This window comes from Rhinolophus sinicus, linkage group LG02 (assembly GCF_036562045.2).
Source record: "Rhinolophus sinicus isolate RSC01 linkage group LG02, ASM3656204v1, whole genome shotgun sequence".
Classification (NCBI taxonomy): Eukaryota; Metazoa; Chordata; class Mammalia; order Chiroptera; family Rhinolophidae; genus Rhinolophus; species Rhinolophus sinicus.
In genome coordinates, this window is record NC_133752.1 from 16,685,273 (window position 1) to 16,699,821 (window position 14,549).

At 37.5% G+C, this 14,549-nt stretch overlaps 1 protein-coding gene across 2 annotated transcripts in view; it reads left to right on the forward strand.

Moving 5' to 3' along the window:
* The first annotated feature begins 348 nt into the window (after positions 1 to 348).
* ZCCHC4 (zinc finger CCHC-type containing 4) overlaps positions 349 to 14,549 on the forward strand; it is a 40,836-nt gene continuing 26,635 nt past the window's right edge. Inside the window, exons 1-5 of one of the 2 annotated variants that reach the window (XM_074321969.1) lie at positions 349 to 518; positions 1,454 to 1,572; positions 2,446 to 2,528; positions 10,978 to 11,253; positions 11,818 to 11,898. In XM_074321969.1, coding sequence (XP_074178070.1) covers positions 392 to 518; positions 1,454 to 1,572; positions 2,446 to 2,528; positions 10,978 to 11,253; positions 11,818 to 11,898 — 686 coding nt within the window. In that variant the 5' untranslated portion in view covers positions 349 to 391. The remainder of the gene's footprint in view (positions 519 to 1,453; positions 1,573 to 2,445; positions 2,529 to 10,977; positions 11,254 to 11,817; positions 11,899 to 14,549) is intronic. The other variant, XM_019743913.2, reaches the window with a different exon arrangement.

Below are 14,549 nucleotides of genomic sequence, written 5' to 3' on the forward strand. Positions count from 1 at the left end.
TTCAGCTATTTTTATAGTCAGCTGCTGTAGGTGGTGATGCTGTGTTTTGGACATAATCCCCACGAAACCTTTGCTCCAAAGAGTCATCTCATCTCCTGGCTGTATTCTTATGACAGGAGGGTGCTTAACAGGTACTAAGGGTGAGGCAGGAAATAGATGAGCTTATTGCACAGGTCCAACAAGTTGCCTGCGAGTCGCTCCCCCCAGCGCCACGACCGCTTCGCTGCAGCCCAGGGCGGCCGCGACTGCGCTTGGGGGCGTGGCCTGCGCCCCGGGGGCCGCAGCTCCTCCGAGGCGCGCGGGGACGCTCTGAGTTTCTGCGAGTCGAGGCGGCGCTCTTTCTCAGCCTCCTCGTTGCTCGGACTGAGGCTTTCGGGACGGCGGCGGGAAGATGGCGGCCTTCACAGACCGGCTCGGAACCATGGAGGCCGAGGGGAGCGCGAGTCGCCAGGGGAGCTCGGGAGTGGAGGTGGTGCTTCCCCCCGATCCCGCCACCCCCGCCCCGTTGTGCCCTCACGGTGGGTCCGTGTCTGGGCTCAGCCTGGCTGTCGGGCGCCGAGGGGCGTGCAGTAGCCTTCAGCCTCTCTTCCCTCCCGTGTGTGATGCCTGGAAAACGCTCCTTTCTCGGGAAGTTGTGTTTTTCAACTTACTTTAAAAACCGTCGTAGAAAGTCGTCACTGTCTGGTTTTGGCTCCTTTTTTTTTTTTTTTTTTAATGGGAAGAGGCAGAGGCTAGGCAAAGGGAATGCATGTTCTCGAGTAATTCGCTTTGCCAAGTACTTGGGGATTTCATTTGTTGATTTGCTATCTCTTCAATCAAAAAAAGTTAGCGAGAACGATAGAATGAATTCTTGCGTAGAAACCAGAACCAGTTTTTCTCTAACTTGAGAGAAGGTGTGTCCAACTCTAAAAGCTCAGCTTCTCACTGAAAGGATAACTGAACTGAGGTGGTGAAGGGCTCGATTCTCTGGACCCACACCTTGTTTTAGTCTCAGGACCCAGGCTGTTCACCATGTACATAGCAACTATACTGACAATAGCATTTTCTTTCTGGACAGACCAGTTTCCAAAAACTACTGTTTAAATAGTACTGGGGCAGGCGGATGGCTCAGTTGGTTAGAGCAGGAGCTCTGATCAACAGGTTTGCTGGTTCAGTTCCCTCATGGGAAGGTGGGCTGTGCCCTCCTGCAACTAAGATTGATGGACAATGAATTGGAGCTGATGGGCCCTGGAGAAACACTGTTCCCCAATATTCCCCAATTAACAAAAAATTAAAAATTAAAAAATAAATAGTGCTGGAATGTTGTGACTGAAAAAAAATTCAACATTTTAGTGGATTTAGTTAAGAAAAACATGCATACAGTTAAAACAAGTGTTATTTAAGAGTGGTGAAAAGTAGGAACTTGACGTAGATGACTATTGCTTGACATGTTTTTTTCCTATTCTGGAACTAGGACCCACTCTTCTGTTTGTAAAGGTGAGCCAAGGGAAAGAAGAAACACGGAGGTTTTATGCCTGCTCAGCCTGTAGAGACAGAAAAGATTGTAATTTTTTTCAATGGGAAGATGAAAAGGTATATTAAGTCTTTGGATATGTATTTTTTATTTTTGATGTATGTATGAGATAAATCTTTTTTTGTGTGGGGAACTTGTTTAATTTCTTTTTTCTAATTAAAGTTTATTGGGGTGATAATTGTTAGTAAAGTTCCATAGGTTTTAGGTATACAATTCTGTATTACATCATCTATATATATCACATTGTATGTTCATCACCCAGAGTCAGTTCTCCTTTCATCACCATGTATTTGGAGATAAATCTCTTAAGAGATGAAAATACTATGTTTTTTTGTTTCGAGAGACTGGAGTTCATACTTTGAACTGATTTTGTTACTGATGTCTTAAACTACTGTCTCAAAGACTTCATTCCCATTAGGTCTTTCTGAGGTGTTAGTATTGAGTTTTCAAATATAGATTTCTCCCCAAAGAGTCTAGGTCATGATCATTCCAGCAAGTGTTTTAGAAAAACACTTTTTTTGAACATTTTCATTGAACATCATTTATTAAGCCAATGGGTGACTGATGAAGGCATGTAGAGATATACTTATGAGCTGGATATCTTCTTGGACTCAGCTCCAATGAAAGTTTCTGAAAGTTTTGACTAGAACATTTTCAGCTTTGTTAGGTTCAGTAGAAAACAGTCTTGTAAACCGCTCTTTTGCAGAACCTATTAAGATCAAATGTGAGTTAGTGCTTTAATACATTGGGTACTACTCTAGGATGTTCCCAGTTTAATGTTTTGGGGGTTTTTTCCCCCCTGAAATGAGTGCTTGTTTGTAACTTTGAGCTGCTTGAATTTCTAACCTCTTTATGTCAGAATGTGATACTAGTTTTTCTAGGGTGGTAGCAAGTTTGGTGGCTTCTTCAGTGGCTTTTGTACTGTCTTTCAGTTGTCAGGAGCTAGACTTGCTGCCCGAGAAGCTCTGAACCGAAGATGTCAGCCTCCTCTGTCCCGAGTGCAGTGTGTGGAAAGGTAATGATGTGGTGTCGATTTCATTTGTTATCCTGTTGGTTTTTCCCCCTGTGCCTTTAATTAATTAATTAATTTATTTATTTGTATTGTGGTAAATATATATGTAACATAAAACTTGCCAACTCAATAGCATTAATTACATTCATGCAACCATCACCACTATTTCCAAAACTTTTCATCACTCCAGATAGAAACTCTGTCACCATTAAGCAATAACTCCCCGTTCCACGTCCCCCCAATCCCTGGTAACCTGTGATCTACTTTTGTCTCTATAAATTTGACTATGCTGGGGACCTCAGATACGTGGAATCACCAATATTTGTCCTTTTATGTCTGGCTGATTTCATCTACCGTAATGTTTTCAAGGCTTATCCAAATTGTAGCATATGTTAGAATTTTATTCTTTTTATGGCTGCAATACAATATTCCATTGTATATATACAGCACATTTTTTTATTCACCCTTCAACGGACATTGGGTGTTTCTACCTTTTGGCTATTGTGAATAGTGCTACAACACACATCAGTGTATAAATATCTCTTTGAATCCCTGTTTTCAGTTCTTTTGCTTATATACGTAGGAGTGGAATTACTGGATCATGTGGTTAAATACTATGTTTAATTTTGGGAGGAACTGTTTTTCACAGTGACTGCACCATTTTACAATGTAGGAGGGTTCCAATTTCTCCATGTCCTTGCCAACACTTATTATTTTCTGTTTGTTTGTTTGTTTGTTTGTTTGTTTTATTATAGCCAGCCTAACAATTGTGAAGTGGGATGTCATTTCGGTTTTGATTTTTTTATTTTCCTAATTACTGATAATGTTGATCATCTTTTCATGTGCTTTTTGGCTATTTGTATATCTTCTTTGGAGAAATGTCTATTCAGGTCCTTTGTCCATTTTTAACAGGGTTTGCTTTTTGTTGTTAAGTTGCAGGAGTTCTCTTTATGTTCTGGCTCTTACACCCTTAGCGGATGGTTTGCAAATATTTTCTTTCATTCTGTAGATTGTCTTTTCACTTTCTTGATGATGTCCTTTGATACACAAGAGTTTTTAACTTTGATGAAATCCAGTTTATCAAATTCTTCTTTTGTTGCTGTGCTTTTCTTATCATAGCTAAGAATCCATTGCCAATTTGGCATGCCGATTTGCCAATGTCATGAAGATTTACTGCATGTTTCTTTTCTGAAATACTGAAAGAACCAAAAAAATTTTTTTAAGCTATAAACATCTATCTTTTTTTAAAATCTGCATTGTTAAAATGTTTTATTGGGTGAACTAGAATTGAGTCATAGATTTAATTCTTTGTCAAACCTGGGAAAAGAATTCATCCCTCTCCCGTGTCATAGGCATTTGCTCTATGTGCTGAGAGAAGCTGCTTAAGAATCTCCTGGCCTTGGTTGCTGATGACAAATAGGCTTTTACTCTCATGGCTACTGCTTCTGCCTATCTGGGCTGCTGTGTTTAGATGACTGCTGAGGTCTCCTCCAGGCTAAGAGGAAAGGACTGCTGAGATCTAATAAAGATGTCTTCCTATTCTTACTAGTAGATTTTTCAATTCCTTTGATGGAGGAAACTTTTCTTAAGATAAATTGATGACCTCTTAACCAGAGTACTTAATCTGTGATGTCTACTTAATTTATGGGAATTCGATCTACAGCAAAAAATGTCGAAAAGTGAAGTGATGTAAATTCTGCACCGGGATGAGCTGGGAACTAAGCTGGTGTTTTACAGGAGATGTTAATCCTGGTGAGGTGGTTTACTTAGATGAGAACATTGAGGCTTGGAGAAGTTAAGTAACTTGATCAAGTTCATACTATTGGAACGACTGAGCGTTGATTCAAACTTATGCCTCTGACTCTGAAACGGTATTTTAAACATGAAAGCACAGAATAATTAATATATGATGTGTAGTGATTTAATTTAAGGAGGTATAAGGGGGTGAAATATAAGGAGTTATATAGAATTATTGTAATGAGATTATCCTAATGAGATAAAATAGAATATCGAAGATGCGGAAAGTAGAAAGTAGAAAAACATCACCCATGGTTTCTCCCTTTGTACCCGTTACATTGGTCTTTTTGTAGTATTTCCTCCAGGCCTTTTTTTCCTGTGCCAAGGTTTGTTTGTTTTACCAGGTTGTAGTCATAATGTGTACATTGTTTTGTACTCTGCCTTATCTCTTTTATCTGATGAGCATGTTTTTCATGTTATTACATAAAGATATTGGTGAGTCAATTAAATTCTGTAAGAAGAAAATCGAGGTAATCTTGTTTCCTTGCATAATAAAATTTTAGTCTGGAACTGAAACACTGTTCTTATCTTTGTACTGCCAGAATATGGGTTTTTTGATAATAAAGAATTTTTTTGAAATTCACATCTCATACTAATTAGGATATAAAAACCATGGCTAAAATATGAAGTATTAAATAATTTTCAAAAGGTTGTTAGTTTGGGCAGCTTATAGAGGTTATTTACCTTACAGAATCAGAATTATTTAAATAGAAAAAGAAAATATAGTTTCAGTAAGACTCGGAGGCCAGAATTTTATCTGTGATCTGCTGATTCTTGAGAGAATGTCTTAAAGTAATTTTCAATATTTTAAATCATCTGTGACTCATGACTTGGGATTTGTTGCCCAAGCCACCATCCAACCATCCATCCATTTATCCATCCATCCACCCATCCACCATCCATCCAGTCATTTATTCCTTCTTTGTTGAGGGCTCAAAAAGAACTTAAAATGCTAGTAGTGAAGTTGAGATACATTCAAAGAGTCTACAATGCAAAGAATGACAGTATTGACAGAAAAGAGTGAGTGCTCTAGGAAAGGCAGAGCATTACAGCTCACTTGTGCCCTAGCTGATTGATACAGTTTAAGAACATGGTATTTGAACAGGTTCTGGAGGGTGAATAGAAGTGTAAGCTTTTTGAAATACATCGATTTCACTACGTCACTTTGTAATTGACGCTCTTATGATTTCTTATATGCTTTCTAGGGAGTAAAAAGTTTGAAATCAGTCAATCCTCTAAAAATTTAAAATTTTAGCTTTTTTAATTCAAAAGCTGGCTAAATTATCTATTTTGTGTTACTAATTACCTAGTCTGTTAGTGTATCTTCAACTTACTACTAGCAGTTCATTCTTGTGTGTAAATGGACCTAGGGATGATGTACCATTACTTGAGATTGTAATTGTTTTCTAATTTAACTTTATACGACTCATTTATAAGTTCTCTGTTTCAAAAACTACTGTATTTGAAAGTATTAAAAGTATTTAAACATTATACCTGTTCTATGAAGCAAACTTTTCATATGCTGTTATGGAGTAACAATAGCTTTTCACTGACTAATTTATTTTTGAAATTGTCAGAAAGGAACGATGTTAGCTAGCAAGATAAATTGACCTTTGTTACTTGATTTTTATTATGGAACTGGCAGTGCTACACAGACTTCTGGGTTCTACAGAACAGGATTTGGTATTCGTTTTTCTAATCTCAGTCTGTGAACCATATTTTATATTTCATTAATGTTCAGTTGACAGATTTACATTTTATGCCCGAGTTTGGCTTTCCTTATAGTTTTTAGCTGCCTGTTACGCTCTGAAATGTGTTATTCTATTATGTCCTACGTTGGCACCTTTATTGTGACCTATGAAGTCTTAGGGAAGATATATTTTCATGCTAAAATCATTATTTATTTATGTGCACCCAGATAGTTTAGTTGATAGTTCATTTGGTTATGTTTTTTTCAGAGCTCATTTAAACTCAGATTTTCAAGGTCTGCTATTAGGGAAATGTTATAAACATAATTTGTCTACTCCAGGAAAGGCAAATGGAACATCAAATGGAGATCAATAAAAATGACATTTCAAAATGCTAGCCTGCAATTTGTGAATCATGCTGAGCCATGTGACAGAATGAATTTCTTTTCCCCCTGGAGTATGTGTAGTAAGTACAAATAAGGGAGGGAACACTGAGTAATCCTTAGCTCTTCATAGTCCCTTGTTCTTGCTACCAAACTTTCAAAAAACCTTGAGTCTGAATGTTAAATTCAAAGAAGTATAGTTGAATGATTATGATGTGATTTGGAATAGAGAGAAATATGCACAAGAGCTCAGTTTATCTTTTGTCAAGAGAAAGTTGATAAGCAGTAAAGCTTTCTGAAGGACAACTTTGACAAGGCACAAAGAGATATAAGTGGAGGTTCGTTTATCAGTGTTCTTCTTTTAAGAGTAATCGAACTTAGTACCTTAAGTGCCTGAAGATAGTCCTATATAGTGCGTGAACTGTCCCACTAGACCCCACGAGCCCCTCGTTGCCTTGAACTTTATTTCATCTCTTCCTGGTGATTTTGCAGCTTCTCTGGCCTTTAGCTGAACCTGACGCAGAACTTGGCACAACTTCATCTCCTTGGGGACCTTCCTTCTCCTTTTTCCTCTAAAGCCTTTGATTGTTGTCATTGTTCAATGATGAGTATTTACTTCTCTCATATCGAATGTATGCTCTGTTGCTCTGTTTGGGTGCCTGACTGCACGTACAATGACTTTGCTTTTTGGGATCGAATCATAGGGTGATGACTGTGACTCTCCCCCTGTAGTTCCAGCCATGCCTGGTACTGCATCGAAGAGATGCAGCCTGAAGAGCTGGGGCCAAGTTTGCACATGGGCGGCAAGTTTGCACAAGTTTGCACAGACCTCCATCTGGCTGGTGGCAATTATAAATCATAGCTCAATATCACGGATGCTAAAATGTGAAAAAATATGCTTCTTAGAAGTGATGAAATAGCATGGTTGATTTTGCTTTGTGATGCAATCCGACAGGCTGTCTTTTAATGGGTGGATTGAGTCCTTTTTCATAGTGGATCTAAAAGATATGCTTGGTCTTAGTTTTGCTGTATTATTTTATACTCTCTGTTTTTATTTTTGTTCTCTGTCACTATATGGTCTGTGTTTTCTTCGCTTTTCCTGTTTTAATGTATATTTCTTCTGTGTTTTTGTTGTAATGGGTGCCTTTGTAACTTTCTATACCATATTTAATCCTTTAATTTTTCAGATAGTCTTCATCCATCTAAAAATGACAAATAATGAACCTCGTATATTTCTTCCTATTTCTTTCTCTGCAATCACTGTCCAATTTTAGATGATTATTTCTTTTTAGGGTTAACCTTTATAGCTTTGAATATTGCTTATAACCCCTTTACTTGATTTTTCAGTTTTAAATTATATCTTTTGGCCTATGGCTAACACATAAGAAAATTGATATACTTACACTACTTGCCACTTTCTCATCCCCTTCCCCTAAACTTTTATTTAAATGTATATTATTTATGTTTTGTACTGTAATTATAATACCCATATTTGTTCTTGTTTTTATTCTGTGGTTAAATGGATTCAGTACTTACTGATAGCCCCTTGGCTGTAATCTTTTCATTCATGTATGGGGCTGAAATTCATCCTTTAGAAGTTTTTTTTAAGTCTTTTATTAATAAAACAATTTTTAAATCAAAATTTGTATGTGGCTATCACATGATTTCATTTATAGGAGATGTCCAGAATGAGCAAATCTCTAGAGCTAGAAAGAATATTAGTAGTTTTTAGAGGCTGGGGGTAAGGGAATTGGGGGGTGACTGCTGATGGGTATGAGGTTTCTTTCTGAGATGATGAAAAGGTTCTGGAATTATATTGCAGTGTTGGTTGCACAACTTCGTGAATATTCTAACAAACCACTGCATCACACACTTTATAAGGGTGATAGTGTGATACGTGAATTAAATTTCAATGAAGAAATCTGTATGTAGCAGCAATAGGATCAAATAGTTCTGTGAGATTTTAAAGCGCCTGTCTCCACCCATGCATTTTCCCCTCTCCAGAAACAACCCCAGTCAGCTCTTCTGGCCAATTCTTTTAGAATTTACCTTCCTATCTGTGAAATACAAAACATGCATGTCTTTCTTGACTTTCTTGATTTATCAGTGTTTGGAATTGTCCTTATTTCATATGGCAGATGAAGATTTATCTTTCCCGCTCTCTTTGCTCTCTCCCCTCCCCGTCCCCCTACCCCCAGCTATAATCTGTACCCTTTTCATACCCCATTCTTACATGTTTATATCATGATTTTGGTTAGATTCAAAATTTAGTGTTTGCAATATTGTAACCATATAAATGCTGCTAATAGCTGGACCATGAAATAAATCAATAAAACCATGAAAGTTCTTTCCTATGCAGCTTTTTGTTTTCCTTGGAGTTAATAGCAGTCTTGGATTTTCTGTTGTAGTTGCTATTGGTTATTTATGTGCTTATCACTGATTCAGCTGCAGACTCTCTGCTAGTCATCGGAATCCTTTCAGAACATTCAGATGTAGCATCATCTCCTTAGAGAAATCTGCCTGCAGGCTTTAAAAAGGCTCCCGTCTGGAAGTTGCCCTTTCTACCTGGCACCCAGCTGCCCAGCAGGTTCTTCACTGAGGACCCAGCTTATATAACTATGTAACCCGAGTTCTTCTAAGTCCAGAGTCAAATATTCGTTCATGATAAAGATTCTCAGGAGACTAGGAATTGGTGGGAACTTCCATAACCTGATAAAGGGCATCTAAGAAAAACCCACAGCTTTCACCAGACTGAGAAAAGACTGAGGGCACATCTCCTAAGACTGGGACACAGCAGGATGTCTGCTTTCACAGCTTCGATTCGACCCTGACTGGGGATCCTAGCCAATTCAGTAAGTCCAGATTCAGGAATAGGATCGCAATGAAAAATACAAAAATTACTAGAGAGAAAGAGACCACAATCTTATGACTTTTATCATAGTATATTGTTATAATTCTCTTATCAGTTATTGTTGTTAGTTTCTTACTGTGCCTAATTTGGAAATTAAACTTTATCACAAGTATGTATGTATAGGGAAAAACACAGCATATACGTGTATATGTGGGGTTCAAGACTCTTCACAGTTTCGGGCAGGCATCATTGAGGCTCTTGGAATGTACCCCCCGCAGGTAAGGGTAGTGCTGCTGTAAGCTGGGCAGCTGTATACTCACTCACTTGTTCCGTTCTCTTACTGTTCACTGTTTGGGCTGCCAGTTATCCAGTATCTTAAAACGGGGGTTTCATATGTTTTCTGTTTAAGACATTTTTTGTGGGCCAGGATGGTAAATCTGGTCTGTGTTACTCTCTCATGGCTGGATGTGGAAGTCTTGGACACTTAACATGTAATAAGGAAAGGTAACTGTAGTAAATTTAGTATTTCTAGAGTGTAGTGGTTCTTTCCACTTGCATTTCATGTCTTAGGGGCTACTTACTGACATTCTTACTTTGAATTACTATAAAAGTTTCTTCCAATATTTAATATCGCTCTCCTTTTTCTTTCCAGTCATAGATAAAGCTGTCAAAAGAACAGTTATCATAGGAACAGAAACACTTAAATTTCTGGCACGATAAGCTTATTTCTTACTATAGCCATTCAGAATATCTATTTGTCACTGCCCTGGGTGCTTTGAAGTGAAACTGTGTTTAGAAAGAAAAAGTTTTAACCCCCCCCCCCCTTTGATTTTATGTTAAGTTCACAGTCTTTTACAGTACAGTTTCAGAGTTTACTTCAATTGAAACCATATGACTTCTCAAACTATAAGAATCCATTAGTGTACTATTTGACATGCTTAGATTTAGACATTTATGAGCCTCGCTAATCTTACTCTGATTTCATAGCTGGTACAGCATGTACAAAATGAGCAGTGTTTAAAATATACTAACCGTGATTATTTTCTCTCTTTAATCATCTCTAATAAAATGAAAACAGAAGGAAAAAACCCAAAGTGGTGACTTTGCAATCAGATGTAAGGATGACTTGAAAGAGATCCAATGGGATATGCAATAGTGTTTTTCTTTAAGGCTTTGGATATCATCTTGCTGTTTTGGGGATGAGCTTCTCAGAACTGTCTTTGTCAGTACTGCTAAGAATAGAGGAACTCTGTAGGAATGTTTTTTCTTTTAGGAGGTAATTTTTCTTGCTAAGTATGCCGTAGAACTTGAAGAATGATCTTAAATTCTCATTTTAAAATGACTGTCATACTGAGCCAGACTGTTTAACACTTGAAAGTTAGAGCGCATGGATTTGTCAATAAATTTAAACGTGATAGTAGTCTCCATTACTACTAAGTTGTTTGAGTAATATATTATATTCACATTTTAAATGGATATTGATCTTCATTCGGTGACTGAATTGGAGCATCTCAATTCTTATGAAATTGCTGATTCTCTTCCACTTTGTAGACATGCAGCCAGACATAAATTCTAGGCAACACTGCGCAGATTTTTCTTACCTTTGCTTCTTTATGCGGTTCTCTTTGGGAAACAGTAATACTTTTTGCATACTAAAAATTGCAAAAATAAATTATCCTTTAAGACAACAAACTTAAAATATCTTTTTTTTTGTTTTTTGTTGTATCTTGAAGGTATGTGAAGTTCATTGAGCTGCCGTTGTCTCAGAGGAAGTTTTGTCAAACATGTCAGCAGTTGCTGTTGCCAGATGACTGGGAGAAGCATTGTGAGCACCAGGCACTGGGTGATATTTCTATCGCCCAGTTAAAAAGGCCCAGTCAGCTCCTTTATCCGTTGGAAAACAAGAAGACACATGCCCAGTATTTGTTTGCTGATAGGAGCTGTCAGTTCTTGGTAGACCTACTTTCTACCCTTGGGTTCAGAAGAGTACTGTGTGTTGGAACACCAAGGTATGTTATGTGATTTTTTTTCAGAACGTCTCCTCGCATCACTATGTAAACTGTAAGAAAAGATTATCAAGTTCCAGGATATAGCATTAAGCTTTGTGTATACAAGAAAAGATAAAGCATGGTCCCTCTGAAGGAGTTTGCAATCTACTGGAGATGCCAAAAAAATGGATACACATAACTTGTATTCATCTTTTGTTATCGGTATATATTGAGTATTACAATAATACAGTGTTTTCCTTTCTTAAAATGTGTATACATATTTTTGGTACCCGCTATGTATTCCAGTTGAGAGAAATCTTTATGGATTTCAGATATATGATAGGGATTCATTCTGATTTGATTCTTAAATTATTTATTATTTTATATGTCTCTGTTTCAGTTAAGTTCTGCCTTTCAAAAAATGTTTGCAAAACTGGAACTGGTTATATCTGCCAAATTCTCTTCACTGTTGCATTGAAATATTAGAAATATCAGGAGAACATTGATGGGAGTTTTTTGTTTATTTGCTTATTATCTATGGCATTTGTAATTTCTTATGAAATTTGCTTTCACTAATTACTTTAGGTTACATGAGCTGATCAGGTTGAAAGCATCAGGTGACAAGAAGTCTAACATGAAAAGCCTTTTATTGGATATTGATTTTCGGTAGGTTTACAAAGTGTATTTATTCTCCTTCATTGTCTCCTGTTTCTTTTTGATGTTTTCCTCTTTTTAATTTTTTATTTTCTGTTATAATCGTAATTATCATTTAGAAGTAGTAATTTGTTACAAGGCATATTTTTAGTCATAGAAACTCCACATGTAATCTTCCATATTTCAAACAGAGGCAGCAGATTTCTCTTTTTTACTAGTGTGCTTCCTAAATTTTCCCTATGAATGTGTCTAGTTGTCTTTAGTTTGTAATTTAGAGATAAATTCCTATTGAATGAAATTTTTTCTCATATACTTGTTTTCAAAGAGAATTCTGAACTTGCATCAAGATGTTTTAAGTGTGATATTATTTTCATATTTTTACCAGATGATGTGCATATTGTCTTTCACTGGACAAAGCCTGGAGTGAAGGGAGTGCTAACTAGGGAAATAGACAGGTCCCAAGGCAGAGGATTAGCAAACAGATAAGCTTTGTGGGAGAGCTTCAAAATTAGATGGCATTTGATATGTTCGGACAAAGGGAGATAAGACAGAAAGAGGACCATACCTTGAATCTCTCCCCTGGTGGTAATTTAGAAGATACAGACTTTTTATTATAACCCTAGATGGTAAATACGTTCATCCACAGTCTCTGTGGTTCTGTAAATTTGAAGTACTTTTCCTAGTTTCTGTAGTTACTTGAATCCCAGGAGTTCACGGTGAGTCTATAAGACACTGTGTTCTTAGCATCGTTTACTTGTTCTATGCATTGAAGGAATCAGGCTTTGTGGTTCTTTTTCTTTAATCTGCTAGAGTCTATTGCGCCAATATTCCAGTATTTGTTGGAGACAATCTATGAAACTGCATATGCTTTTTCTCACTAAAAACAAGGCAGGCAGATTTTTTAAGTGTAAAAAGTCACAATAAAATGTGTAGCTATGAAAATAATTCATTTTTCTTTAGATTTCCAAGTCATCTTTAGGTTGTCTAAAATAAGCAGCTACATTCCTCAGAAATACGCCCCGCTGTCTGAAGCACTCAGCCCTTGGCGATGGGACTAGCACAATTTGTTAACATTACCTGCTTGGTGAGGGACCCTCAGCAGAAGGGAATTCCATAAGGACAGTACAGAGTTCTTCTTAAAAATCAACGCAGTTCCTTTTTCTAAATTGAGATATGCACTTAAAATTTACCACTTTAAGTGTATATTTCAGCAGTTTTTGGTGTAGTCACTATGTTTTGTAACCGTCACCACTGTTTAATTCCAGAACACTGAAAAGCAGCTCCTTCGTTACTTCCCCTGACAACCACTGATCTCTTTTCTGTCTTTATGGATTTGATTGTTCTAGTTGTTGTACATAAACAGGAGCATACAATGTGACCTTTGTGTCTGACTTCGTCACTTAGCATAAGGTTTCCAGGATTCCTCCATGTAACAGTATTTCATTCCTTTCATGGCTGTTATAATAGTCCACTGTATAGGTATATTAATTTCTTTTGTTAACTACCACTTTTCCCCCTAAATTATTATTGTTAAATTATTATACATTTATTATTTTAAAGGTAGAAGTTTAACTTTTGGGTTCTTACTATAACAACATTAATAACAACTGCTATTTATTGAGTACTTTTCATATGTTAAGCCCTGACAATAGCCCTATGAAGATACATGCTATTATCATTCTCATTGGCCGGATGGAAAAACTGAGTTACAAGAGGTTAAATAACTTGACCAAAGTCACAGTTTACAAGTGGCCAAGTCAGGATTCAAACCCAGTCAAGCTGTCTCCAAAAATTAAGTTATCCTCTGGAAGTAACTGCTTTTGAAAGTGTATATGAGCCTTTCTTATATAGCCCGTTTCCCTCATCACCCTCCTGTCTTTCCCTTTCTGCGTCTGTCCCCTGCCTTGTTCGACAGTGGATTTCAAATGAGTTAATAACTGGTTTTCATGTTATTCATATAGTAATTAGAATAAGGCGTTCATATTAGTCAGGAATGTTTCTTTTGTTAGGGTCTTGAAAATTTGTTTATGTCACAGAACATGTGTTGGTTCACATGACTGGAGTGCAGGACACAGCACGCTTTAGTCTGGTCAACATCCTGGGCCTCACACAGTGCGGTGAGGGCTCCGTCTTCTCTCTCTGCCTCTCATCTGTCTTCCTGTGTGTATTGGCTTTATTCACACACAGCTTCTTTCACACTGCCAGGGACTTTGGCGGGCAGCACCTTTAGCTCACAAAGCCTCAGCTTCACTGCCCAGTAGAAAGAGGCAGTCTTTCCTGAGAGCTCCAGCAGCAGAGCTCCAGGAAGCACTCCACTTTGCTTGTCTGAAATCAAGTGGCCATTCCAGAACCATCACTGTGGTCTGGCAGACAGAGTGTTCTGGCCAGCCCCTGGCCAACTGCAGAAGTGGGTTCTTCATTGGAAATAGGTATTTAACTGAAGGAGGGGAAATATGGGTGCTGGAAAAACAAACAAATCATGTGTCCACAACCGAATTATTTAAGCAAATATAGTATATCAGTGATCAGAGGCACTAAAATTCCTACCGTTGGCACTTTACTTGAGTGAAAATGGTACCGTGCTGTCTTTCCGATAACCTAGTTCTTTGAAGTTACATTGTAAATTATATAATGACTGTGATTTCATTAAAGACAAGCTTCTC